At 40.8% G+C, this 26,027-nt stretch overlaps 1 protein-coding gene across 2 annotated transcripts in view; it reads left to right on the forward strand.

Annotated features, from left to right (window-relative positions):
* Positions 1-26,027, forward strand: part of LHCGR (luteinizing hormone/choriogonadotropin receptor) — a 225,149-nt gene that overhangs the window by 196,547 nt on the left and 2,575 nt on the right. The window contains exons 9-10 of one of the 2 annotated variants that reach the window (XM_077485599.1): positions 462-647; positions 23,209-23,289. In XM_077485599.1, coding sequence (XP_077341725.1) covers positions 462-647; positions 23,209-23,289 — 267 coding nt within the window. The remainder of the gene's footprint in view (positions 1-461; positions 648-23,208; positions 23,290-26,027) is intronic. The other variant, XM_077485600.1, reaches the window with a different exon arrangement.

Below are 26,027 nucleotides of genomic sequence, written 5' to 3' on the forward strand. Positions count from 1 at the left end.
ATGATCAAAGTTAGATTTGTATAATGTAATTAACTTCTATCCATTGTCTTTCAAGGGAGCTAAACAGATAAAAAATGTTTTCCAATTGTAATCACGCATCGGGGGTGGCATATTTTAAAAAATAGATCCCCTCTACTGATATTATTAACCTCCAGAAGCAAGTAAATCAGTATGCACGAATCCAGAATTACAGAATTATGCTTCATCTTTATTAAAATGTACACCTATGGATGGAGGAAAAAACATAATTGAAAGATTTAGTGGCCTTCTCATTGCAGTAATATTATATATATATAATTATTATTATTTTTTTTACAATTTACAGCATTCATGGCAAGGGTCTCCAACCTTTGCTTTATGAACTATCAATGTCAGTAATTGTAATTCCTGATATTTACATGAAAGTGTTAAGTTTTTCTTCCAAGAATGATACGCTGGTTGATCTTATGTTTACCCTTTAGAGACATATCATCAACAGTCTTAGAGCATCTCCCTGTCCATGGACTGGAATTTATCCAGGTCTTAGTTGCGGAAAGATCATATTATCTGAAGAAGTTACCGGCTCTTGACAAGCTTGCCAACCTGTTGGAGGCTCGACTAACCTATCCCAGTCATTGTTGTGCTTTTACCGACATGAGAATGAAAGAGTAAGTATTAGAGTTCACTATATAGTCTGCTTCTGAAATGTATATTCTAAAACATTAAGTATATATAATGTGACAGATGGCATGGGGGCCTCCGCCAATATACAGCTTCTTCCACTCTGGAACCAGGTATTATAGCTGAGAATTGCACCCAAGAACTAGACAACACTAGCTTAGGTGCAAACTGGAACTGACTTATTGTAAATTCACAGAGAATTTATACCACTCACAATAAGGTAAGAGCATTATCATATTATTCTAAACAATGCCTTACTAACCATTCAGTGTCCTCCACCCCTCTCTGCCATTCCCTCCACTGGCTTCCACTCACCCAACAAATAAAATTCAAAGTACTTACAATAATTTACAAAGCCTTCCATAACTTTGTCCTCAGCTACGTCGCTAACCTAGTCCCAAAATACCAACTAAGCCGCTCTCTTCGGTCCTCCCAAGACCTCCTGCTCTCTAGCTCCCTTTTCACCTCCTCCCATGCTCGCCTCCAGGATTTCTCCAGAGCTTCTCCCATCCTTTGGAACTCCCTACCCCAATCGGTCCTACTGTCCCCTAATTTATCCATCTTTAGATGATCCCTGAAATCCCTTCTCTTTAAAGAAGCCTATTCTGCTTCTAACTAATACACTGTTTTACTTCCTCCATCAGCTCTACCCCACAGTTATTAACTTTTGTATCAATTGACCCTCCCTTTTTAGATTGTAAGCTCTAATGAGCAGGGCCCTTTGATTCCTCTTGTACCAAATTGTAATGTAACTGTAATATCTGCCTTTATTTTGTTAAGCACTGAGCAAACTGTTGGTGCTATATAAATCCTGTATAATAATAATAATACAAACTGTAAATAGTAATATCAGTACATCTCATGAACAGCTAACATAAACAGTAAGCTAATAAACAACTAGTCACCTAAACAAGCCTAGGTGACTCAGGTCAGTGCCCACCTAGACCGTTTGGCACCAGTCCCATAGATACACAATGCACATTACACATGCTGTCTGTCGGGTGTTTGGCTTTCACTGGTGTAATCTGTACACTACAAAAGTCATCATAAGAAATGTTCCAGCAGTCTGAAATAGAGCTGCACGATTCTGGCTAAAATGAGAATCACAATTTTTTTGCATAGAAGATAGATCACGATTCTCTCATGATTCTTGTGGCGTAACATCATCTTTCACATTAAAACAAAAAAATTGGGCTAACTTTACTGTTTTTTTTTTTTATTCATTGAAGTGCATTTTTCCCCCCAAAAAATGCATTTGAAAGACCGCTGGGTCACAGTGTGACATAAAATATTGCAGCAATTGACATTTTATTTCCTGCTAAAATATATATAATATTTGGGGGTTCCAAGTCATTTTCTACCAAAAAATATTGATTTTAACTTAAGAAACAAGTGTCAGAAAAAGATTTAGATTTTAAGTGGTTAAACTTCCTGCATTTACACATTGTTTAAAAACTTGGCAGACTGCCTGGATTTTTTTCTTTACACACAGAAGATTCCCTTTGATCTAAGAATGAAGTTAGTTACAATGTTTCATTTTAAAAACTTGGAAGACTGCCCAGGTGTTTTATTTTGACAGCTGAGTGAGCAGATAAGTCTCTCCACTTGTTATATGAAAGAAATGGCAAACTCTGCTATAGAGATCGTCAGGGGGGTTGAATCGAGATCTCGATTTTTAACGATTAATTGTGCAGTTCTAGTATGAAATAGTGGAATTAATTTATCTTCATAGATTACTTGGGGGAGATGGTTGATAAATATTTCTGTCCCAAGAGAAGAAGCTTCTCCAACCCAGTCTGCAGGAGGGCTACGATATTTGCTCTGACCATTCACCTGCACAAGATTAATATTACCTCTTTCCATCCACTCCAGAAGGGAAGCTTTATTGTCCTTATTCAGGGAATTATTCCAAGCCTCACTCTCAGCGTTCATCATGTTGTTGTCCACCATTAGAGAATTATCAGCTCTCTCCATGGGATCAGAGGCTGAACTGAACTCTTTTCCATGTTCTGACTGAGTGAAGAAGACAAAATCCCCAGTCTCCTCCATAAACCATAATCTGTGGGTAGAAGGCTAGACCCTAGTTCCCTCCAAAAGCCTCTGTCCCGGTTGGGTTTGTCACATATACATTTTAGTTTTGGATAGAGTAATAATACAACCCAGTCGGTTGTTTTATTTGTTTTTGTCCTGTCCTATTGGGGAGATTTCCAATCACTTCAAGTTCCAGAGACACAACAGGTGGTGATAGATGAGGTTAGACAGTTGTCATCTGAACAATTGTCCTCCATTGGAAGATTTCCACTCACCAGCTCTTCTAATGGCAATTGTAACATTTTAGGAAATTTAAAGAAGGAACACTGGTTGAGAGTCCAAATAATTTTATTTCATCACGTAACTTCAAGAAACAAACTATCATGCTTTGTGGCTCTGAGAGACCCCTTCATCAAAGCTCAACAACACAATGCTGAAATTTGGGCTGTAGTGATGTTGGCTCAAAGAACAAAAATGGACTATGGGTACCTTTTGATAAAGGTGAAATTAGTAGCTAATTTCACGTAGCCAAGCTATAACATTTTTAAAGGGTGAATCTCCCTAGCATGGACACAACAGCAATAAAAATCTGACAATAGATTGTAAGCTTGTTTCGTATCCCCAGGACTTACTGGTATTTCAGTCCATTCATCAAACTAAGTAGTTTGTGCTTTTTTTCATCAATACCTAAGTTTATTGTTCATTTATCTTAGCAGCTGAGTTCCTTTAATAACATGTCCTCCCCACCCCAAGGTGAAGGGAAAACAGTCAGTTGTGTGAGTTTGGTTGTTTGAAATCTACAGCATACATGGAGCATGTGCATTCAAAGCTTACAGCATTTTCTGCAAGGTGTTCTGCATGGGGTCTAGTATTTACCATGTGACATAGGAGTAATTATGATTTTTGGAGTTTTGGTTGAAAGCTTAGAGGTAGGTAATTAAGAGGATAGGACAACTTGTTTACAGTGAAAGATTACAAAAAAATAATGGGTATCCCTAACCTCATTAAGCTTTGCGGGATCAATACAATGGCAAGAAATCAGCACACCTAAATACTATCCATAGGGCAAGGGTCGCCAAACTTTATAAACAAAGGGCCGGTTTACTGCCCTTTAGACTTTAGGGGGACCCGGAGTGACCAATGGGAGTCAAAAATGCCCCAGTGTCAGTGGGAAAAAAAACATAGTGCCTACAGTGCCTTGAAAAAGTATTCACACCCCTTGAAATTTTCCACATTTTGTCATCTTACAATCAAAAGCGTAAATGTATTTTATTTGGATTTTTTGTGATAGACCAACACAAAGTGGCACATAATTGTAAAGTAGAAAGAAAATGATAAATGGTTTTCAAAATTTTTTACAAATAAATATCTGAAAAGTGTGGGGTGCATTTGTATTCAGCCCCCTTTATTCTGATACCCCTAACAAAAATCTAGCGGAACCATTTGCCTTCAGAAGTCACCTAATAAGTAAATAGAGGCCACCTGTGTGTAATTTTATCTCCGGATAATTAAAGCTGTTCTATGAAGCCCTCAGAGGTTTGTTAGAGAACATCGTGAACAAACAGCATCATGAAGGCCAAGGAACACACCAGACATGTCAGGGATAAAGTTATGGAGAAGTTTAAAGCAGGATTAGGTTAGGTTTAGATTAGGTTAAAAAACTATCCCAAGCTTTGAACATCTCACTGCTCAATCCATTATCCAAAAATGGAAAGAGTATGGCACAACTGCAAACCTACCAAGACATGGCTGTCCACCTAAACTGACAGGTCGAGCAAGGAGAACATTCATCAGAGAAGCAGCCAAGAGGCCGATAGTAACTCTGGAGGAGCTGCAGAGATCCACAGCTCAGGTGGGAGAATCTGTCCACAGGACAACTATTAGTCATGCACTCCACAAATCTGACATTTATGGAAGAGTGGCAAGAAGAAAGCCAGTGTTGAAAGAAAGCCATAAGAAGTCCCATTTGCAGTTTGTGAGAAGCCACGTGGGGGACACAGCAAACGTGGAAGAAGGTGCTCTGGTCAGATGAGACCAAAATTAAATTTTTTAGCCTAAAAGCAAAATGCTATGTGTGCAAGAAATCTAACATTGCGCATCACTCTGAAGACACCATCCCCACTGTAAAACATGGTGGTGGTAGCATCATGTTGTGGGGATGCTTTTCTTCAGCAGGGACATGGAAGCTGGTCAGAGTTGATGGGAAGATGGATGGAGCCAAATACAGGGCAGTCTTAGAAGAAAACCTGTTAGAGTCTGCAAAAGACTTGAGATTGGGGTGGAGGTTCACCTTCCAGCAGGATAACGACCCTAAACAGCCAGAGCTACAATGGAATGGTTTAGATCAAAGCATATTCATGTGTTAGAATGGCCCAGTCAAAGTCCAGACCTAAATCCAATTGAGAATCTGTGGCAAGACTTTGTTGTTCACAAACGCTCTCCATCCAATCTGACAGAACTTGAGCTATTTTGCAAAGAAGAATGGGCAAAAATGTCACTCTCTACATGTGAAAATCTGGAAAAGACATCTCCAAAAAGACTTGTAGTTGTAATTGCAGTGAAAGGTGGTTCTACAAAGTATTGACTCAGGGGGACTGAATACAAATGCACACCACACTTTTCATATATTTATTTGTAAAAAATATTGTAAACCATTTATCATTTTTCTTCCACTTCACAATTAGGTGCCACTTGGTGTTGGTCTATCACATAAAATGCCAATAATATACATTTACGTTTTTGGTTGTAACATGACAAAATGTGGAAAATTTCAAGGGTTATGAATGATATTTCAAGGCACTGTATAGTCAGTAGAATGAGCAATAGTGGCCCGTCATTGGTATTAGTGGGAGGAATTGTGCATAATTGTTTAAATCATTGGGAGGAATTATGCCCCATTGATGGCGTCAGTGGGAGGAATAGTGTCCCATCACTGCTGTCAGTGGAAGGAAAAATTCCCCATTGTTGGTGTCAGCGAGAGGAGTTGTTCCCCATTGTTGGTATCAATGGAAGGAATGGTGCCCCCTTGTTGGTGTCAGTGGGAGGAATAGTCCCCCAAGGGCCAGATAAAGCCAAGCTAGGGGACTGTAAGATGTTACTTCTTGGGGGGCAAATCAAATAAGCAAATTTTATTATTGTTGGAAATACATATGAACAATGTGGATTTTACAAAACAACAAAGAAATGGCTCCGATAACATACATAATATTATCTTTAAGAGATAAAGCAGAAACTATTTCTATTACTAATTTGTAAAAAATGTCAACAGTTAGTAGTGTCAAATAAAACACTGAAAATGCCAGATAAAAACGCATGCCGGTTCTTCAAGCAGGTGTACAGAATTCTTCACATACTGGAATCTGTACAAATCACCTGCAACATTCCACAGAAACCTTCACCAGAACGGCGTATTCAAGTTTGATGATTACACATAGAATGCAGGTCAAGGGGGTCAAGACCAAACATTTCCCTTTTTAATAGAAAACTTTCATCTGTTTGAGAAAAAAAAAAAAAAAACACTATGGAATTAAAACCGATAAGAGCGTTACCCCAATTATCAACAAGGGAGAATATTATAAAGAAAAATTAGACAAGATTAGGATATCAAATCTGGTAAGTGGAGCTATTGCTAACAGGATTATCTAAAAATGTTAATTGTGCCCAAGCAGTACCCTGAAAATATAACTTTTTGTCCTAAATTCCCACTGAAAAATATCGGTGCACTTTCTGACATGTGACTCGGCCTAGGCACTGCTGTTCTAAAGCCTCATAGCTGTATATCTGCAGTGTGAGATTGTCTAAGGTGCTGCTGTCTCTGACTGTAATGCCGCGTACACATGACCGGACTGTTCAATGGACCTGGTCCGGCGGACTAGCTAACCGACTTTGCAGCTGAGGTCCACTGGACTTTCAAACGAACGGACTTGGCCACACGCGATCATTCCAAAAGTCCAAAGGATTCGAACGTGATGACGTAGAATAAGGAAGTTCATAGCCAGTAGCCAATAGCTGCCCTAGCGTCGGTTTTAGTCCGTCAGACTAGCACACAGACGACCGGATTTTTCGACCGGACTCGAGTCCCTTGGAAAGATTTGAAGCAAGTTTTGTTTTCTAGGTCTGCCAGACTTTTGGGAAGAAAAAGTCTGCTGGAGCCCACACATGATCGAATTGTCTGATGGATTCCAGTCCGCCGGACCAAGTCCGTCAAAGTACGGTCGTGTGTACGCGGCATTAGTCTTAGCAGGCTTGAAGATTTAAATATTGCATATCAATAGCATGCATTCTGATTTCTGCTAGTGGATTAAGGCTCCTCTTTAGTTTTTTTTTTTTCAATCTCCTTGTCAGGACACCTGAGACCAGGTGACAGATGCACTCTGTAGGAGTCGGAAGTGCACAGCTAGCATAGTGAATCCTAATGCCGGCCATACACGGTTCGAAATTTCGAAAGAATTTTCTTTCGAAAATCGCAGCTAAGAATTTTCGGACCATTAGTGGGCTGCAGCAACAGCCAATTTTTGTGCGGAAATCAAATTTGAGGAATCGGACATGTTGGAAATTTTTGGAAAAACAAACGATTTTCTAATCAATGATGGGAGAATCGTGCGAGAAATGTAATAAGGAAAGAAAATTTACGGAGAGAAAAGAAGATTCCCGGCCTGAAAAATTATTTTCTGTAGCAACATGAGGTAAAATTGAAGGTTTGGTCAGCCGAATTTCGAAAATCAATGGTGGCATCATTGGATCACAAAAAAAAAAGAACTTTCTGATTTTGAAAAGAAAATGTGTTCGAAATTCGACCATGTATGGCCTGCATAGGACTGACTGCTGCGGCTAGTACCCAGGGAGATTCAGGAAGCAGGTCTACTGGATCACTAACACAGATCCCAGTGGGAGCTAGAGCATAGATTACCCAGGGAGTGGAGTCTAAGAGCCAGCAGGTGTTCACCAGAGCCTCTAGTGGTGAGGATGGACTGTGCTGCAGTCTGGCTCCAGGTCACGGCCCCTAGGGTCAGACAGCTCACGGTAGACTACAGGAGAAGGAGGCAGCAGGCTGGAACAACAAGGATATTAAAGGAATAAGGCAGAGGTCAGGGCAACTAGCAGACAGGAACAATAGAGTACACGTCAAAGGTTCAGGGTCACAGGCAAACAGGGATAGTCGGGGACGTGCCAAAAGGTCAGGGTCACGAGCAGACAGGAATAGTCGATAACACGCCAAGGTTGGTAACAGAGACAAATGAAGAGCACACGGCAAGCAGGAAACAGGAAGCCAAACTTACAATGAATACACAATGGTGGATCAGGATGGCTGGCTTGCAGTGCATAGGTTAATATAGGGTTCCCTGATAGGGCCTGGGGTGGAGACATGCTTATAGGAGAGGTTATAAAAACAGCCAGGTAAGAGTGGCTGGCCTCTTAGTTTGAACACGAGGAGAGGTAAACTGACAGAGAAAGATTACTACATAACCATGACACTCCTTCCTCACTTTCATACAAAACCCATTGTTTACAGAGCTCAATAGTTGAAACTGAATTTTACACAACCAAAAATGTTTATCATTTTTTTTTTCACACAAATAGATCTTTCTTTTGGTGGTATTTAATCACCACTGAGTTTTTTATTTTTTTGCTAAATATATGAAGACCGAACATTTTGAAAAAAAAAAAAAAAAAAGTTTTCAAAGTTTGTTAGAAAACTTTGCAAACAGGTCATTTTTCTCCTTTGCTGATGAGGCTGCACTGGCGGGCACTGATAGGCTGCATTGATGGGCACTGATCAGCTCTACTGATGGGATTCACTGATGGGCACTGATTGATGGCACTGATAGGCACCACTGATGGGCACCAATAGGCGACTCTGGTGAGGAGGCACCGATGGACACTGATTGGCAGCACAGATTGGCAGCACTAGTGGTCACTGTTGGGACTGCACTGATAATTGGGACACTGATAATCAGTGTACATGTCCTCCCATCGTATGACGGCCTCCCAGAACTGGGCGACTGCGCTGTAGTCATCATTCGAATATAGCATGGGTGGGCAAGTGGTTAATGAAAGACAGTGGGAGAGAAGGGGTGGCCATGTTATGATCTCCACCTCATCCAATCAGAAAACGCCTTGTATTCATTGAAAAAATGCAATGCACTCTATAAATGTTGAAGGTGCCGAGCAACCAACCCCCTGTGATCAGTGTGCAGAAGGGAAGCTGCTCGCACAGGAAGATCACAACTATCATATGGAGCTCAGACTACTACAGTGATTTAGAAAATCCCCAGTGGACCCCCCTCCAGATATCAGATATGCATACTTACATCGTGCCAGGCTGGCCCATGTAAGCATACAAAAAATATAATTTTGGAGTTCAGCCTTAAAGTGTTATTAGACCCACAACATGGAGTAAAACATGCTTGTTATACTCACTATGGAATCCTCCGCATTGTGTAAAAAGGCTGTTTAATCCTGTATCCTGTACTAATATAATTGCATTTCCGTGGATTGTGGGAGACCAGATATAGTGAATGCAGGGTCCTGGGTTTAGTAACACTTTAATGCTTGCATGATGCATTGACTTTTCTAAGAGAGCTATGTGGTTGTGATGTCATTTCCTGTTTCTTTGTTCCTGTTGATTCCAATAAAACAAGAAGGGCTCAGTCATGTGCCCAGCACCACCTTGGCTGTTAGTAGTTAGAACTGCAGCAACTTAACCCGAAAAATACATTTTAATTCATTACAGACAATTTACAAAGCGCTTTACATTCAAATCAGTCCCTGCCCTCAAGGAGCTTACAAATCTAAAGCCCTTACTTGACATGCATATACAGTATATACATACAATGGACAAAATCCATTAAGCCACTGTGTTGCACATTTTAATTTTATTTGGTTGCTGTAAAAATGAATAGGTGACTGCAGAATGTAACGAGAAGGTAATTTAAAATGTATCTAAATTCAAAAATAAATATGTAATATATTACAGCTTACTCATCTGTAGATGTGATGGCTGCATTTGTTTTCTTTTTTTCCACTGTTTTAGGTCTTTACATTTTTCGCATAGGATCCTGCAGTGGCAGTAAGAAATTTCCAGTTCAATGGCGACAACACCCCTGAGGAGCAGCAATGTCTACCCAGGCAGCTCTTCTGATTAGATTACAAACACTTCCTCCCCTCCTCATCCCAGGGGCATGAGATGGGAGTGGTTTTGTAGCACGCGGGACATAGCTGGAAATGCTAATAACATTGTTTGAGAAGTTGCAAGGGCTCGAAAAAAAAACAAAAAAAAACGAAAAACAAAAAAACAAAAACATAATACAGCTACCAAGCACTGGTAAGCTGCAATATATTACAATTTCATTAAGTCTTGGGTTTACATCTATTTCTATAACAAATTAAATGACATGCATGGAAATAATAAGCCATGCTGCTTTTATATAAAACAAGAGATACAGTATAAGTAATGACCAATAATATGCACAAGGTAGTGTGTAATAACCCAAAAATTAATAAGCGTATTTAATTTCTTGGACTTTTTTTTCATTAGCCTGCAGAAGAACCTTCTAACCTCTTAGGTATACCTGGGAGATCTTTTTTTTATGATAGAACGTTAACTACCTAATACAAGTTAATATATTAAACCAGATCTAAGCCGCTGTGCGTTCAATAAATTATTTCAAAAGTTACTACAGCTATTTGTTAATGAAATCGTTATGGCTTTATTGGATTGTGTATCACACGCTATTCTAATTTTACTGCTTTATAAAAAAAATTAAAAATAAAATAAAAAATACCCAGTTTAAATGGTTTTGCCAGAGAGAAATAAGAAGCAGTGAAACTTATAACTAGAAATCCCTTGACATCTTTTTGACACACTGTGGGTAATTAAATCCCACTATCACTGATATTCCTTTTTTTTTTTTTTTTTTTTTCCTTGGCAACGAACAGCAGAATGTAATAAAAGGAAAATTTCCTCCACGGAGCAGTTCCAGAGCTTACTGATATCTTCAGTAATAATGCCTCACTGCCCTAAGTCAAAAAGACTTGTCTTTTGTATTAAAGCACTAACTTTAAACTTTAAATAATATCCATATCGGCAAAAAATTCTCTTATTGCGATGCAAAAAACACATTTAAAATTTCTTGAAATGTATATAAAAAAAATATTGTTTTTATTATAATACGATTATTGCTAATAATAATAGTGGTGATATTTATAATAATTATTATTATTATCCTAATACCTATCATCATAACTATTATTATTACATTGTGATGCAAAAACCACATTTAAAAGTCTTGAAATGTATATAAAAAAGGTATGATTATTTATAATACTACTATTGCTAATAATAGTGCTGATAATTATAATAATAGTAATAATTATTATTATTATTGTACTGATCATCGTCACTGTTATTACATTGTGATGCAAAAAACACATTTAAAAGTCTTGAAATGTATATAAAAAAAGTTATGATTATTTTTAATACTGCTATTGCTAATAATAGTGCTGATAATTATAATAATAATAATAATAATAATAATAATACTAATAGTAATAATTATTATTATTGTACTGATCATCGTCACTGTTATTACATTGTGATGCAAAAACCACATTTAAAAGTCTTGAAATGTATATAAAAAAGTTATGATTATTTTTAATACTACTATTGCTAATAATAGTGCTGATAATTATTATAATAATAATAGTAATAATAATAATAATAATTATTCTTATTATTGTACTGATCATCATCACTGTTATTACATTGTGATGCAAAAAACACATTTAAAAGTCTTGAAATATATATAAAAAAGTTCTGATTATTTTTAATACTACTATTGCTAATAATAGTGCTGATAATTATTATAATAATAATAGTAATAATTATTATTATTATAATACTGATCATCATCACTATTATTATTACATTGTGATGCAAAAAACACATTTAAAAGTCTTGAAATGTATATATAAAATACATAAATAAAGTATGATTATTTTTATTATATTATTACTATTGCTAATAATAATAGTACTAATGATTATTGTTATAGTAATAAGTATTATAATTATTATTATAATAATAATACCTATCATCCCTATAATTATTGCATTGGGGTTGATTTTCTAAAACTGGAGAGTGCAAAATCTGGTGCAGCTGAGCATGGTAGCCAATCAGCTTCTAACTTCAGCTTGTTCAATTAGGCTTTGACAAAAAAAAAAAAAAAAAAACCTGGAAGCTGATTGGTTTCTTTGTAGAGCTGCACCAGATTTTGCACCCTTCCGTTTTAGTATATTAACCCCATTGTGGTGCAAAAACCACATTTAAAAGTCTTGAACTGTATATAAAAAATAGTTTTAATTTTTATTATAATTCTGCTATTGCAATATAATAATAGTTATTAGAATAATAATCATCATTAATATATACTTTTTTCTCTCAAAGAACATCCATTGAATAATGTAGGTAAACATTACAAGTTCCAGAGCAATTACATCAAGTAAATACACCACTGAGCTGTACCGTCCATCCAAACCAAAGCACAGTAGTATGATGCCACGTACACACGGCCGGACTTTCTGGCAGACTAGGTTTGACGGGATCAGTCCGTCGGACAATCCGATCATGTGTGAGCTAGTCCAACCACTTTTTATAAAAAAATAAATAAATAAATAAATAAATAAATAAATAAAAATCAGACGGACCTAGAAATAGAACGTTTCAAATCTATCCGATGGACTAAAAATCAGGAAAACCGTTTGTCTGTGTGCTGGTTCGACGGACCAAATACGACGCAAGGGCAGCTATTGGCTACTGGTTATTGAATTTCCTTGTTTAGTCCCGTTTACATCATCACGTTCAAAAAGAACGAACTTTCGAATGGACTTAGTCCGGTCACGTGTGGCCAAGTCCGTTCGTTCAGAAAGTCCGTTGGACCTCCACCAAAAGTCAGTCGAGAACACCGTCGGACCTAGTCCGTCAAAAAGTCCGGTCGTGTGTATGCGGCATTACTCCAACCATTCTGAAACTTTGCCAAGTACCAACACAGGTAACCATAGACAATGATCAACTGCTGAATGGCGGATTCATTGAAAAACAACCGGGCATTTAGTTTACAATAACCTATCCATATTATAGTCTATCGGGGATAGCCCAGTGTGTCCAGCCATGGGGCCCAAAATTTATCAAACTTGCTAGAACACCCTCTATGTTGATATGCACTGTATTGTCAAAAGTATTGAGACACCTGCCTTTACACGCAAATGAACTTTAATGGCATCCCAGTCTTAGTCTGTAGGGTTCAATATTGAGTTGGCCCACCCTTTGCTGCTATAACAGCTTCAACTCTTCTGGGAAGGCTGCCCACAAGGTTTAGGAGTGTGTCTATGGGAATGTTTGACCATTCTTCCAGAAGTAAGTTCGTGAGGTCAGGCACTGATGTTGGACGACAAGGCCTGACTTGTAGATTCCGCTCTAATTCATCCCTAGCGGGTTGAGGACAGGACTCTGTGTAGGACAGTCAAGTTTCTCCACCCCAAACTCGCCCTTGGTTTGTGCACTGGTCCAAATCATTTGGTGGGGGTGATTATGGTGTCAGGTTGTTTTTCAGGGGTTGGGCTTGGCCCCTTAGTTCCAGTGAAGGAAACTTTTAAGGCGTCAGCATACCAAGACATTTTGGCCAATTTCATGCTCCCAACTTTATGGGAACAGTTTGGGGATGGCCCCTTCCTGTTCCAATATGACTGCGTACCAGTACACAGAGCAAGGTCCATAAAGACATGAATGAGCGAGTTTGGGGTGGAGGAACTTGACTGTCCTGACATAAACCTGATAGAACACCTTAGAGTGGAGACTGCAAGCCAGGCCTTCTCATCCAACATCAGTGCCCGAGCTCAAAAATGCGCTTCTGGAAGAATGGTCAAACATTCCCATAGACACACTCCTAAACCTTGTGGATGGCCTTCCTAGAAGAATTAAAGTTGTTATAGCTGAAAAGGGTGGGCCAAATCAATATTGAACCCTACGGACTAAGACTGGGATGCCATTAATCACTTCAGCCCTGGAAGATTTGGCTGCTCAATGACCAGGCCATTTTTTGCGATACGGCACTGCGTCGCTTTAACTGACAATTGCACGGTCGTGCGAAGGTATGCCCAAACAAAATTTACATCCTTTTTCTCCCACAAATAGAGATTTCTTTTGGTGGTATTTGATCGCCTCTGTGTTTTTTTTTGGTATAATAAATATCCCAAATTCCAAATTCCCAAACTGAGTTTTCCTCAGTTTAGGCCAATATATATTTTACATAGTTTTGGTAAGAAAAATAAAAATAAAAAAATTGCAATAAACGTATATTGATTGGTTTACACAAAAGTTATAGGGGATAGATTTATGACATTTTTATTATTATTTTTTTTTTACTAGTAATGGCAGCGATTTTTAATCAGGACTGCGATATTGCAGCGGACATATTGAACACTTTTGGAACCATTGACAATTATACAGCGATCGGTGCTATAAAAATGCACTGATTACTGTATAAATGTCACTGGCAGGGAAGGGGTTAACATTAGGGGCGATCAAGGGGTTAACTGTTTTACCTAGGTCGGTGTGTTCTAACTGTAGGGGGGAGGGGACTGTCTAGGAGGATTGAGAGAGATCAGTGTTTATACATAGTATGAACACAAGATCTCTCTCTACTCCCCTGAAAGAACCAGGATCTGTGTGTTTACACTCACAGATCCCAGTTCTCGCTCTGTCCTGAGCAATCTCGGTGCCCGGCGGGCACTCGCATCGTCTCCGGGCACACGCTGCAGGTGTACGCACCCCTAGTGGCCAAAAGGCAAAGCAATGTAAGTTAACGTCGTTTCGCCCAGCCGTGCCATTCTGCCACAGTAAAACTGCAGCGGCTGGTCGGCAAGAGGTTAAAGTTCATGTGCGTGTAAAGGCAGGCGCTCCAATATTTTTGTTAATATAGTGTATATACATACTATATATTATAATGCTTCACGTAGTACCAAAAAGCCGACACCTATTAGCTAAATAATACACTTCTTATTGCTCAAGCAACAAGTAAAAAACTTTTTTGTAGTTGGGCGATATATAATAAATATTTCATATCAATAATTTATAATCTTATTGTAAGTCAGCAGGTGGCGCTCTAGCCTAATTTTCATGCACTTTCCCACGCTATCCTTAACTACTTTGCTAAAGAAAAAAAAAACACAGCGCTCAATAGCTCAAGCTGCAGTTTATACATAAAACCAAATGAGACAGATGAGTTATTGATCTGTTTTTGCCTTGTAATGCAGCACTGCACCAAGATAAAATCAGTCAGAGAACCCTGTATTAGTAAACCTACATTGCTTTGCACAGAAGTCTAGAAAAATGTAAAACTGATAGAAATAAATTACCCCAAACTACAGTTTACCTGAAAAAAAACATTACTTTCTTGCAATCATTCAAGCACAACTAAACTATTCTTGGCAGTGAACAAAGTTCTTCATTCTCAGAGGTGACATTGTGCCCTTTCATAGTCTATTAATGTTGTCCTGAATGAATATGCAATAGACTTAACCCCAACTAATGATTGACTTTCACAAGCTTTCTGGACAATTAAACTTCAGTTATTGATTTTTTTTTTTTGTCTGAAGAAATACATCAGCATTACTGACATAATTAACTTTTTATGTTTTTAAATCAGTAATGATCTGTATTTTACTGAAATAAACAACTTAAAAGATTTTCCCTGTATATAGGATATACAGTAGCTCACAAAAGTGAGTACACCCCTCACATTTTTGTAAATATTTTCTTCTATCTTTTCATGTGACAACACTGAAGAAATTACACTTTGCTACAATGTAAAGTAGTGAGTGTACAGCTTGTATAACAGTGTAAATTTGCTGTCCCCTCAAAATAACTCAACACACAGCCATTAAAGAGGAAGTAAACCCTGATGGGTTTACTTCCTCTTTTTTTCCCTGCAAAGGTAAAGCATAATGGACTACTATGCATCGCATAGTAGCTCATTATGTGTCACTTACCTGACACAGGAGCCAGCGAAGTCGCCGCTGATCCCTGTAGTCCGCCGCGTCCATCTTGCTGGTGGCGTCTCGCAGCTCCGACCAATGACAGCGGCGCAACCGCGATGACGTCACTCCCGCGCATGCGCACGGGAGTCGCGCCTCGCAGCTCCGTTGCTGTCATACGGCGAAGCCGCGATGACGTCACTCCCGCGCATGCGCACGGGAGTCGACAAATTTGGCAAATCCATTCTTGGATTTGCCGCATTTAGTGCGCCTGCGCGCCGCTGTCTACGGCGCATGCGCCGTAGACAGCGGTGCCCATTTTCGGGCAAATATCTCCTAAACCATATAGGTTTAGGAGATATTGCTTGGACCTACAGGTAAGCCTTAATCTAGGCTTACCTATAGGTCCAAGTTGTTTGGAAGGGTTTACTTCCTCTTTAATGTCTAAACCGTTGGCAATAAAAGTGAGTACACCCCTAAGTGAAAATGTCCAAATTGGGCCCAAAGTGTCAATATTTTGTGTGGCCACGCCACCATTTTTTTTATAGCACTGCCTTAACCCTCTTGGGCATGGAGTTCACCAGAGCTTCACAGGTTCCCACTGGATTCCTCTTCTTCTCCTCCATGATGACATCACAGAGCTGGCGGATGTTAGAGTCCTTGCGCTCCACCACCGTTTGAGGATGCCCCAAAGATGCTCAATATAGTTTAAGTCTGGAGACATGCTTGGCCAGTCCATCACCTTTACCCTCAGCTTCTTTAGCAAGACAGTGGTTGTCTTGGAGGTGTGTTTGGGGTCATTATCACGTTGGAATACTGCCCTGTGACCCAATCTCTGAAGGAAGGGGATTACCTGCTTCAGTACATGTTGGCATTCATGGTTCCCTCAATGAACTGTAGCTCCCCAATGCCGGCAGCACTCATGCAGTCCCAGACCATGTCACTCCCACCACCATGCTCGACTTTGTACTCCTCACCTGGTTGCCACCATACATGTTTGACACCATCTGAACCAAATAAGTTTATCTTTGTCTCATCAGACCACAGGACATGGTTCCAGTAATCCATGTCCTTAGTCTGCTTGTCTTCAGCAAACTGTTTGCGGGCTTTCTTGTGCATCATGTATAGAGGAGGCTTCCTTCTGGGATGACAGCCATGCAGCCCAATTTGATGCAGCGTGCAGAGTATGATCTAAGCACTGAAAGGCTGCCATGTTTATGGAGACAAGGGCCTCTTCCCCACAACCCTGACCTGGTGTTTGTGGGGGTCTGCAGGCCAGGGGCTTATCAGAATTTGGATCCCAACCCTCCCATGTGAAAAAGTATTGGGGAACCAAAACCAAAAAGTGCTCAAAGTCCTTTATTAAAAAACACAAAAAAATGCAGACCCGACCAATAAAAAAAAAAAAACAAACCAACTCTGAATACAACTGGTCATGTTCAGGGACACAGTCGAATAACAGGTAAACATAGGGGCAGGAGTTACCCGGTGATATAACAAGGTGGCCTCAGCTCCATGTCTACCTCTGATTTGGCAATGAAGAAATGACCACACTATGGCCACTAGGCTGTTTGGGCATTCAGATGAAAGCCAGAACATTCACCTATTTGGCGGGAGCCAAAGTCATGTGTGATAGCTGTATTACTACCGAGACTTATAAACGTAACAGGGATGAATGAGATGAGATGGCGCTCACCTACCCGATGCTATGATGTGGAGGCGAATATTCATTTGCTTTTTTAACACACCTGAGTGGGCTCCAAGCGCAATGCCACCCTATATTGAAGCCTATTAGAGCCTATGGTTCTAATCAGGTGCTTAAAAAAAAACACCCCCGCTGCTGTAATTCATGCACCCGGCGTCCTGAAAGGGGCCTGATGCAGGAATAGGGGGTGGCTGCAGTGGCTACGCATGAATCTATCCATTAACCATATAGGGGTGGTGTGGATAGAAGGGGCAGCACCTGTGCGCCCTTCATGGACGGGCCGCCCCTGCTCAAAGAAGAACTCAAAGCTTGTTTGGCTGTACTTCTCCTATGGATCACAGTAGTGCAGTTCATCTTCTTCAGCCTGCTGTCAGCTGACGTTGAAAAGCCGGTCCAAAGCTCGGGAACGATTGTGACCATATGGTCGGGATCCGCCCACATGCCTGGACCGCCAACCATCTCAGCCTCTCAGCGAGCTGCTGAGAGCTCAATCTGGCTGCTCTCACCCCCTCCACAGCCCAGCGCTCCAATGAGCAAGGAGGGGGGCAGAGCAGAGAGCTGTGAATGACAGTCTGTAGCTCTCTGCTCGGGGAGCCCTGAGAACCAAGCGATCGGCGGTGTTTGATCACTAGGTTCTCAGTGGTAGAGCCAGTGGGGGACAGATGCAACATTGGATGCTGTATCCACCTAGGTATGATTTAAAAAAAAAAAAAATCCCATACACCTCTTTTAATACTGGGACATCACAACATATCTCCATTTCGTGAGTTTCCTTGAACAGAGTGAATGGTCAAAAAAAAAAAAAAAATGATACCCACATATTACAAACACATTGTTAAATTAGTAACACCATAGCGTCACGATGCTTCATATTAATCTTCCTGAATACAGGTTTACAGAAGCAGCTTATGTTAATGATGTTTAGCTGATTACTATTTGCAATCCAGAAAGGCAAAAATAATGGATTAAAACTGGAAGCCAACTCAGCCAATGCAGCTCCACTGCGATGTAAGCTTTCCCGGACAAATACATAATAAGATTATTACCAACAATGTGATAATTGCAGTGATAAAATAAATGGCGGCTTTACCAATCTGTTAGGAGCTGATAATTCATTAATTCCAAATTACTTAAATAATACTTTGTATTTTATTTTATTCCACATATTGTAACTAATTACAACTGAACTGAACATCAAAACACATTTAGAGCCGAATTCCAGGCATACCGCTACAGAAGTGATTTGGTTTGGCAGCCAGGTGAATCCGAGGATTTCAATCATTTTTCTATTCATAATGATTTGTCCAATTCAGGAATCAGAGTTTCCTGGCGTTTTTAAATTGCGTGATTCTTAGAGTAGGCAGATCTTTATAGGCATATTAACCACTTCCCCCGGGTTGATGTTATAGGACGTTGGGGACTTGAAGTGGCAATATCTGGATGATTCCTGCATTCCAGCTGCATTAAAAGCCATCATAGTGGCTGTTTAGCTTCTTTATTGCTTTTACAGGAGGCAGAAGGGGACAAACCGCAGCGACCGCCCCCCAACCCCCCCCCTCGTGCCCTTCAGTGTTTCACACGGGCAAGACCGGAGATCGAGGAGCTTGAGCAGTTTACCTTAGAGCTGGCTGTGGACCAGATGTTTCCCGGCCATCTCTATGACCCATGGAGGGCGGAAGCGATGTCACCGGCACCGGCCGATGTAAACACTGCTGTTTTTTTTTTGCTGGGAAGCCTGCAATTTATTTTTTTAATTTAATCGCAGGCTTTCCAACATAGAGGAGAGGGTCACGGGCAGCGCTTCCTCTGGGCAGCAGCTTCACCCTGCGTCTCATCCCCCTCATCCGCCAATATGATCACTTCTCCTCTGGTGACGTGTCTCAGGACCCTCTTCCTGATTGGCCAGAAGGAGAATCAGGATGACAATAGCGAATATTGTCACACAACTGGGTGGGCTCAGGGCGCAGTGCTCTTTGCCCCGAGCCCCCCCGCCCCTTCTTTTTTAAGCCAATTAGAGCTCTAATCATGTGCTCCTAAAAAAAAAAGAAAAAAAAAAAACCCATTGGAATTCATGTGTCTGGTGCTCTGCATGTAGATTGGGGGCCGGGTGCATTGGATTGGGGGGTGGACGGGCCACCACTGGATGTGGGGACATATAGACCCCAGATATTTCTGTAAAGAGGACCTATCATGCCTTATTCCTATTACAAGGGATCTTTACATTCTGTGTAGTAGGAATAGAAGTGATCTAAAAAAATAAAAGGAAAAGAGTTAAAAAAAAAAAAGAAAAAAGTAACCACTTGCCGACCGCCTTCTGCATATATACTGTGACAAGGCAGCTCGGCTGCGCAGGCTGATGTACCTGTACGTCGGTCCGTGTTCGTGGTATTGTGGGCATGCACACGCCGGTTGTTTATAGCACAAAAAATCTAAATTGCAGAGATGATCAAATACCACCAAAAGAAAGCTCCATTTGTGGGGAAAAAAAAAATCACATCAATTTTGTTTGGGTACAACGTCGCACAATTGTCAGTTAAAGCGATGCAGTGCCGTAGTACAAAAAACACAGCGGAAACGGATCTGCGGGAACCGGGTACACAATGTCCTCCGGCACCCACCGATCATGAGGCAGAGGGACAGAACTGTGATCTACCTATGTAAACAAGGCAGATCACCGTTCTGACAGTAGGGAAGGGATGGAGTGTATGTTCCTGCAAAGCAGAGAATAAATTCCATCTCTTTCCCTAGTAAAAGCTCCTCACACAGTATACATAAACACTGGCTAGGCACACAGTTAACCCTTTGATCTCCCCTGACGGTAACCCTTTCTCAGCCAGTATCATTAGTACAGTGACAGCATGCATTTTTTAGCACTGATCATCACTGTATTAGTGTCACTGCCCCCCCCCCCCCCCCCCAAAAAAAAAAGAGTTGTCTAGAATACAAATTGGCCTGTATTTATGAAGACATTTGATTGTTTAAATTTTTTTTATTGGATATGTTTTATAGCAGAAAGTAAAAAATAGGGTTTTTTTTTCCCCCAAAATTGTCGGCCTTTCATTTATAGCACAAAAAATTAAAACCACAGAGGTGATCAATTACCATCAAAAGAAATCTCTATTTGTAGGAAAAAAGGAAATAAATTGTATTTAGGTACAGTGTCGCACAACCCCGCAATTGTCAGATAAAAGTAATGCAGGCCGTATTGCAAAAAACGGCCTGGTCATGAAAGGGGATTAATTCTTATCAAGTGGTCAACAATTTTACAAAATGGTTAATCATATAGCCGCTACATGGACCATTTTGTGATTTCAGCCTGTTGCCTCTTCAGATATTCTAAAGGGCCACGTCAGAACGGTTTATTCAAAACATTTTTTTTCTGTGGTTTCTGGCTCGGAGACCATAGTTAATTTCTATGGCATCGCTAACCTGGTAATTTTACAGGAATATGCGGCATAGTCACTGAGGCATGGAGTTTGTGCAGCGATACATGTTGGTGAGAAGCTCTGCTTTCACCTTTATGGTTTAACTACAAATTGCTGAAGGAGAATGATCTGTAATAGCAAATGCTAACACAGGGAAGTGGTACAAGTTTAATCTGAAGCTGCGAGGAAATCACTTGTTAGCGGCAAATCGTCATTGACTGTAGTGATTGCGTCACTAGTTACAAATCACTGTTATTTCTGGCATTAGTGATCTGTAGCAATGGGAAGTCACTGTCATCACGGACTTAGAGCGCCGCTCAAACCTGGAGTATAACAGGTGCCCCTACCGGTATTCAGAAAGTGGACGCAGGCGTCAGGCACTGGTTCAGAAGCGTTGACATACACTATATTGTCAAAAGTATTGGGACTTTTACTGCCTTTACTTGCACGTGAACTTTAATGGCATCCCAATCTTAGTCCGTAGGGTTCAATATTGAGTTGGCCCACCCTTTGCAGATATAACAGCTTCAGCTCTTCTAGGAAGGCTGTCCACAAGGTTTAGGAGTGTGTCTATGGGGAATGTTTGACCATTCTTCCAGAAGTGCTTTTGTGAGGTCAGGCACTGATGTGGACAAGAAGGCCTGGCTCGCAGTCTCTGTTCTAATTCATCCCAAAGGTGTTCTATCAGGTTGACGTCAGGATTCGGTGAAGGCCAGTCAGGTTCCTTCACCAAAAACTCACTCATCCATGTCTTCATGGACCTTGCTTTGTGCACTGGAGCGCAGTCATGTTAGAACAGAAAGGGGCCATCCCCAAACTGTTCCCACAAAGCTGGGAGCAGGAAATTGTCCAAAATGTCTTGGTATGCCAACGCCTTAAACATTCCCTTCACTGGAACTAAAAGGCCAAGCTCAACCCCTGAAGAACAACCCCACATCAAAAGCCCACCTCCACCAAATTATTTTTGACCTTCTCCTTCCTGATTGGCTCAGACACAGCCTCCCAGTGACATTGGCCTCTGCTACTGTCAATCAAAGTCAGTGAGCCAGTGAGGGGGGGGGGGGGGGGGTGGGACCGAGCCATGGCTCCATGTCTGAACATGACTGCACACCAGTGCACAATAAAAAGTCCATAAAGACATGGATGAGAGAGTTTGGGGTGGAGAAACTCGACTGGCCTGCACAGAGTCCTGACCTCAAACCGACAGAACAATTTGGGATGAATTAGAGCGGAGACTCTGAGCCAGGCCTTCTTATCCACATTAATGCCTGACCTCACAAATGCGCTTCTGGAAGAATGGTCAAACATTCCCATAAACACACTCCTAAACCTTGTGGACAGCCTTCCCAGAAGAGTTAAAGCTGTTGTAGCTGCAAAGGGTGGGCCAACTCAATATTGAACCCTATGGACTAAGACTGGGATGACATTAAAGTTCATGTGTGTAAATGCAGACGTCACAAAACTTTTGACAATATAGCGTATGCTTGAGATTGTGTGGAATACAAATTATACCAAACATGTCAAGCCTTAAAATTCTGTACTTTTGCAAAAATCACTGGGGTGGCAGGAGTGTTTTTTTTTTTTTTAATGGATTAAACGACAATATGAAATCATATGGTGTCTCTTCATTATTTTATGGCCTAGAGCAGGGGTGCCCAACCAGTGTTCCGTGGGCCACATGTGGCCCGCGGAGCCCTTTGATGTGGCCCCCGACCTCCTTCTGTGGTATGGCAGATTGGCAAACTCAGATCATGGGTTGCAGACCCGCCATCCCAGAGCATCTGTGTTGTTAATGAAGCCGGCAAAACAAGCGGCTGTGGAGCAGAGCTGAATAAGCTGATGCTTCCTGTATAGCGCCGTCTCTTGCCACAGGCGGAGTGATACCAAATGTACTCAATCGGTCCAACTCAATCGGACCCTCCATTCACCTCTTTTAAACGACAGATGTAAACAGATTTGTGTCCCTTTACACCCGCCTACCTCCAATCTGATTTGCAAAAAAAAAAAAGGGGGGGGGGATCAATCCCCTTCCATGAGGGCGAATCGGATCGGCGGACCCATAGAGTAGAGTGGGCTGTGCCCGTGTCCGCTCTGCACGGACCCGTCATTCACCTGCTCTGCTCATTGTGGCCCGCGACCGGTTACCAAGTCGCTTAAGTGGCCCTCGCTCTTCATAAGGTTGGGAACCCCTGGCCTAGAGCAACCAGTGAGGTTTTTCCTTAGTTCTCTGGGAAAAAATAAATTTGGAGCTTGTTTATTCACTTTTTTTTTTCCTTCTACTGTATTCCTTTTATACTGTAGATAGTCCCCACACAGATTAAATACGATTAAAAATTTTCTTTTTTTTTTCCTAAGGTTAAATTCTCCTCTATACTATTTTGGAAACCTGACAAGCCAATGTGATACGAGTCCTCGGAAGCTAGCCAATGACACAAGGTAATTATTAGTAAGCCATGATAATTTTAAGAGCAGCTATACCAACGATAATTGTCAGACTGAATCACACATTGGTTTCTTTTATGTATATGGACTCCAGTGGTGAATGTTTTATTACAAGGCTAAATAGTGGTGTCACTCTTTTCTTTAAGTAGAACTAAAGGCACAAATAAATAAATAACTATATATTTTTTATTTTATTTTTATTTTTTGGATTAATAGATGGGTATACCACTGCCAGGTTTGTTTTGTCACCCGTTCCTACCTTCACTTCCTGTCCTATAGCCAAACAGGAAGTGAGAGGAAATCCCACTAAAGTGCAGGAATCCGAGGTTATCTTCAGAGTGCCGAATGGAAGACTTGCCCTCTATTACTGTTCTGCGATTTTTTTTTGTTACTTTCACTTTGAAAACAGGACAAATAGAGAGGGTGAACTAACTAACTAGAAGCCAGGCAACAATAAAAACCTGATAGGGGTTCTAATTCCTCTCCACTCTATCCAAAACAAAAAAATATGTTTTGCCTTTAGTTATATTATATACTTCAGCTAAAACTTTTTTTTCATGGGGGGGAGAAACAGCAGATAGCAAATTGGATTCAGGTCTTATGTATGTTTAGTTGTATATAAAAATACATTGTTATTTTAATTAGAAATTTTTTGGCTGAACAGCAGCTGCATCGAATCAGAATTAGGCACTGCTAGGTCATTCTCACAGCTGCCGTTGTCAATCTGCGCTTATATAGCATGGATGGAGGAAGACGTTCTTTTTTTCATTCAGCCTGCAGACTGAATGAAAAAATTCTAATAGCGTATTGCCAACTTTATTTATGAGGAATCATACAAAGGGTTCATTCACACATACGAAAGGGAGGCAGTAAACATAATCCACAAAAATTGCAGAACATCACTATAAATCAGAAAAGAGATAATTCTTTATTATAGGACAGTGAAATACAGCCAAAAAGAACTCCAACGCGTCTTGACTGTTCAGGCTTGAGTCATGATTAGCCACTTCTCCACTGCGCTATAGCCAAACGGCGTCCAGTTCTGGGAGGGCGTCTGTCGACATCCTCCCAGAACTGTGCCCCCCGCATGCCTGCTGCAGCACGTACCCATCACACTCTGTGATGGCTGTGTCTTTTGGACACAGCCATCACAGATCAGGGTAAAAAGTCAATTACAGCGGCTCTTTACCACATGATCAGCCAATGTGAAAAGGAACATCTGTGCTGATTATCAGTGCAGCCCCAACAGTGCCCATCAGTGCTGCCCATCAGTGCCAATGTCTCCTCATCAGTGCTGCCTCTTAGTGCCCATTAGTGCAGAATGATAAAAATTTCACATGAGTACAGTGCTGCGTGACTGTGCAATTGTCATTCAAAGTGCGACAGCGCTAAAAGCTGAAAATTGGCCTGGGCAGGAAGGGGGTAAAAGTGGCCAGTAGGCAGGGGGTTCTTTTTGGCTGTATTTCACTGTCCTAAAATAAAGAGTAATCACTTATCAATGTGCCAGCATTTCTTCATGGAAGGTTCCAGAGACCTTAGAATTTTAGAATTGAGGCACCGGGTTTTGGAGCCATTCTTGGATTGCAGAGAAGATTGCAGCACTGTCACAGTAATCTTTAGGCAGTAAATAGGTCTTGGTTTTAATGTCCCCAGACCATCCACCTTAATCTAACACAATGCCTGGAAACAGTTGTACACATGCTACAGCAATGGCAAAAATTATACCGTCACTTTCAGCAGGCAGTACCAATGCCAAACACAACCCATTTAAGTAAATAAGGGCACGGCAAAATCGCCCTGAATACATGTGCAATGTTCAGGCTATACAGACAACACATCGTCTCCCTGCCACCAGTGTAAATGAGCCCTACAGCAGTAAAACCACATACAACCAGGGCAATTTATTACTACACTATACAGCCATGGACACCTATCAAAATTACTGAGTTCAGGTTTCCACTGAAGCGTCCGGTTAATATTACATCATATCAAGATATTTAAGACCAGTGGTCTCCAAACTCCGAATGTGGCCCTCTACTTGCCTTTGTCCGGCCCCTGGGGCATTATTCCTCCCACTGGTACAAGACACTATTCTGCCACCAACAATGGGACACCATTTCTCCCACTGGCACCAAAAATGGGGGCACTATTCCCCCGATACCAAATGTGGCTATGCTTACTTCCTCTGATGCCAGGAAAATTTCCACTCCCGCTGGCCATAGTCCGGCCCTACTAGAGTCTGAAGGACAATAAACCAGGACTTTGTTTAGAATGTTTGAAGACCCCTGTTTTAGACAATTGCGCAATTCCAAACTTGTGGCAAGATTAGAGAAAGCTGTATAGTCACAAAGGGTGGGCCCATTCCATATCAATATCCATTATTTGGAATGGGATGTCCAACAAGCTCATTAGGGTGTGATGGTCAGGTCTCTACAAACTTTAAGTTATATAGCGCATGTTGTTGGTAATCCTGAATATTAGGACATTATTAGATTACACACACACAGCTAAATATGACAAAGGAGTGACACACGTCCACCTAAAGAGATGCAACTCATCTGGATACCCATTCTTCAGGAGCAGAAAAACAGACATACTCGCAAAAGAAGGGACTGATTAATTACCTACCCCACAATCAACACTACCAGAAATGCACTCCTGTCTGAAGGAGCAGTTAACAAGGGCAAGGGTAGTACTAGGGCTTCCTCATTATATCCAGAGATATCTTAAAA

Source organism: Lithobates pipiens, unplaced genomic scaffold (genome assembly GCF_037356315.1).
Source record: "Lithobates pipiens isolate NorthernLeopardFrog02 unplaced genomic scaffold, aLitPip1_a1.2 Scaffold_18, whole genome shotgun sequence".
In the NCBI taxonomy this organism is placed as follows: domain Eukaryota; kingdom Metazoa; phylum Chordata; class Amphibia; order Anura; family Ranidae; genus Lithobates; species Lithobates pipiens.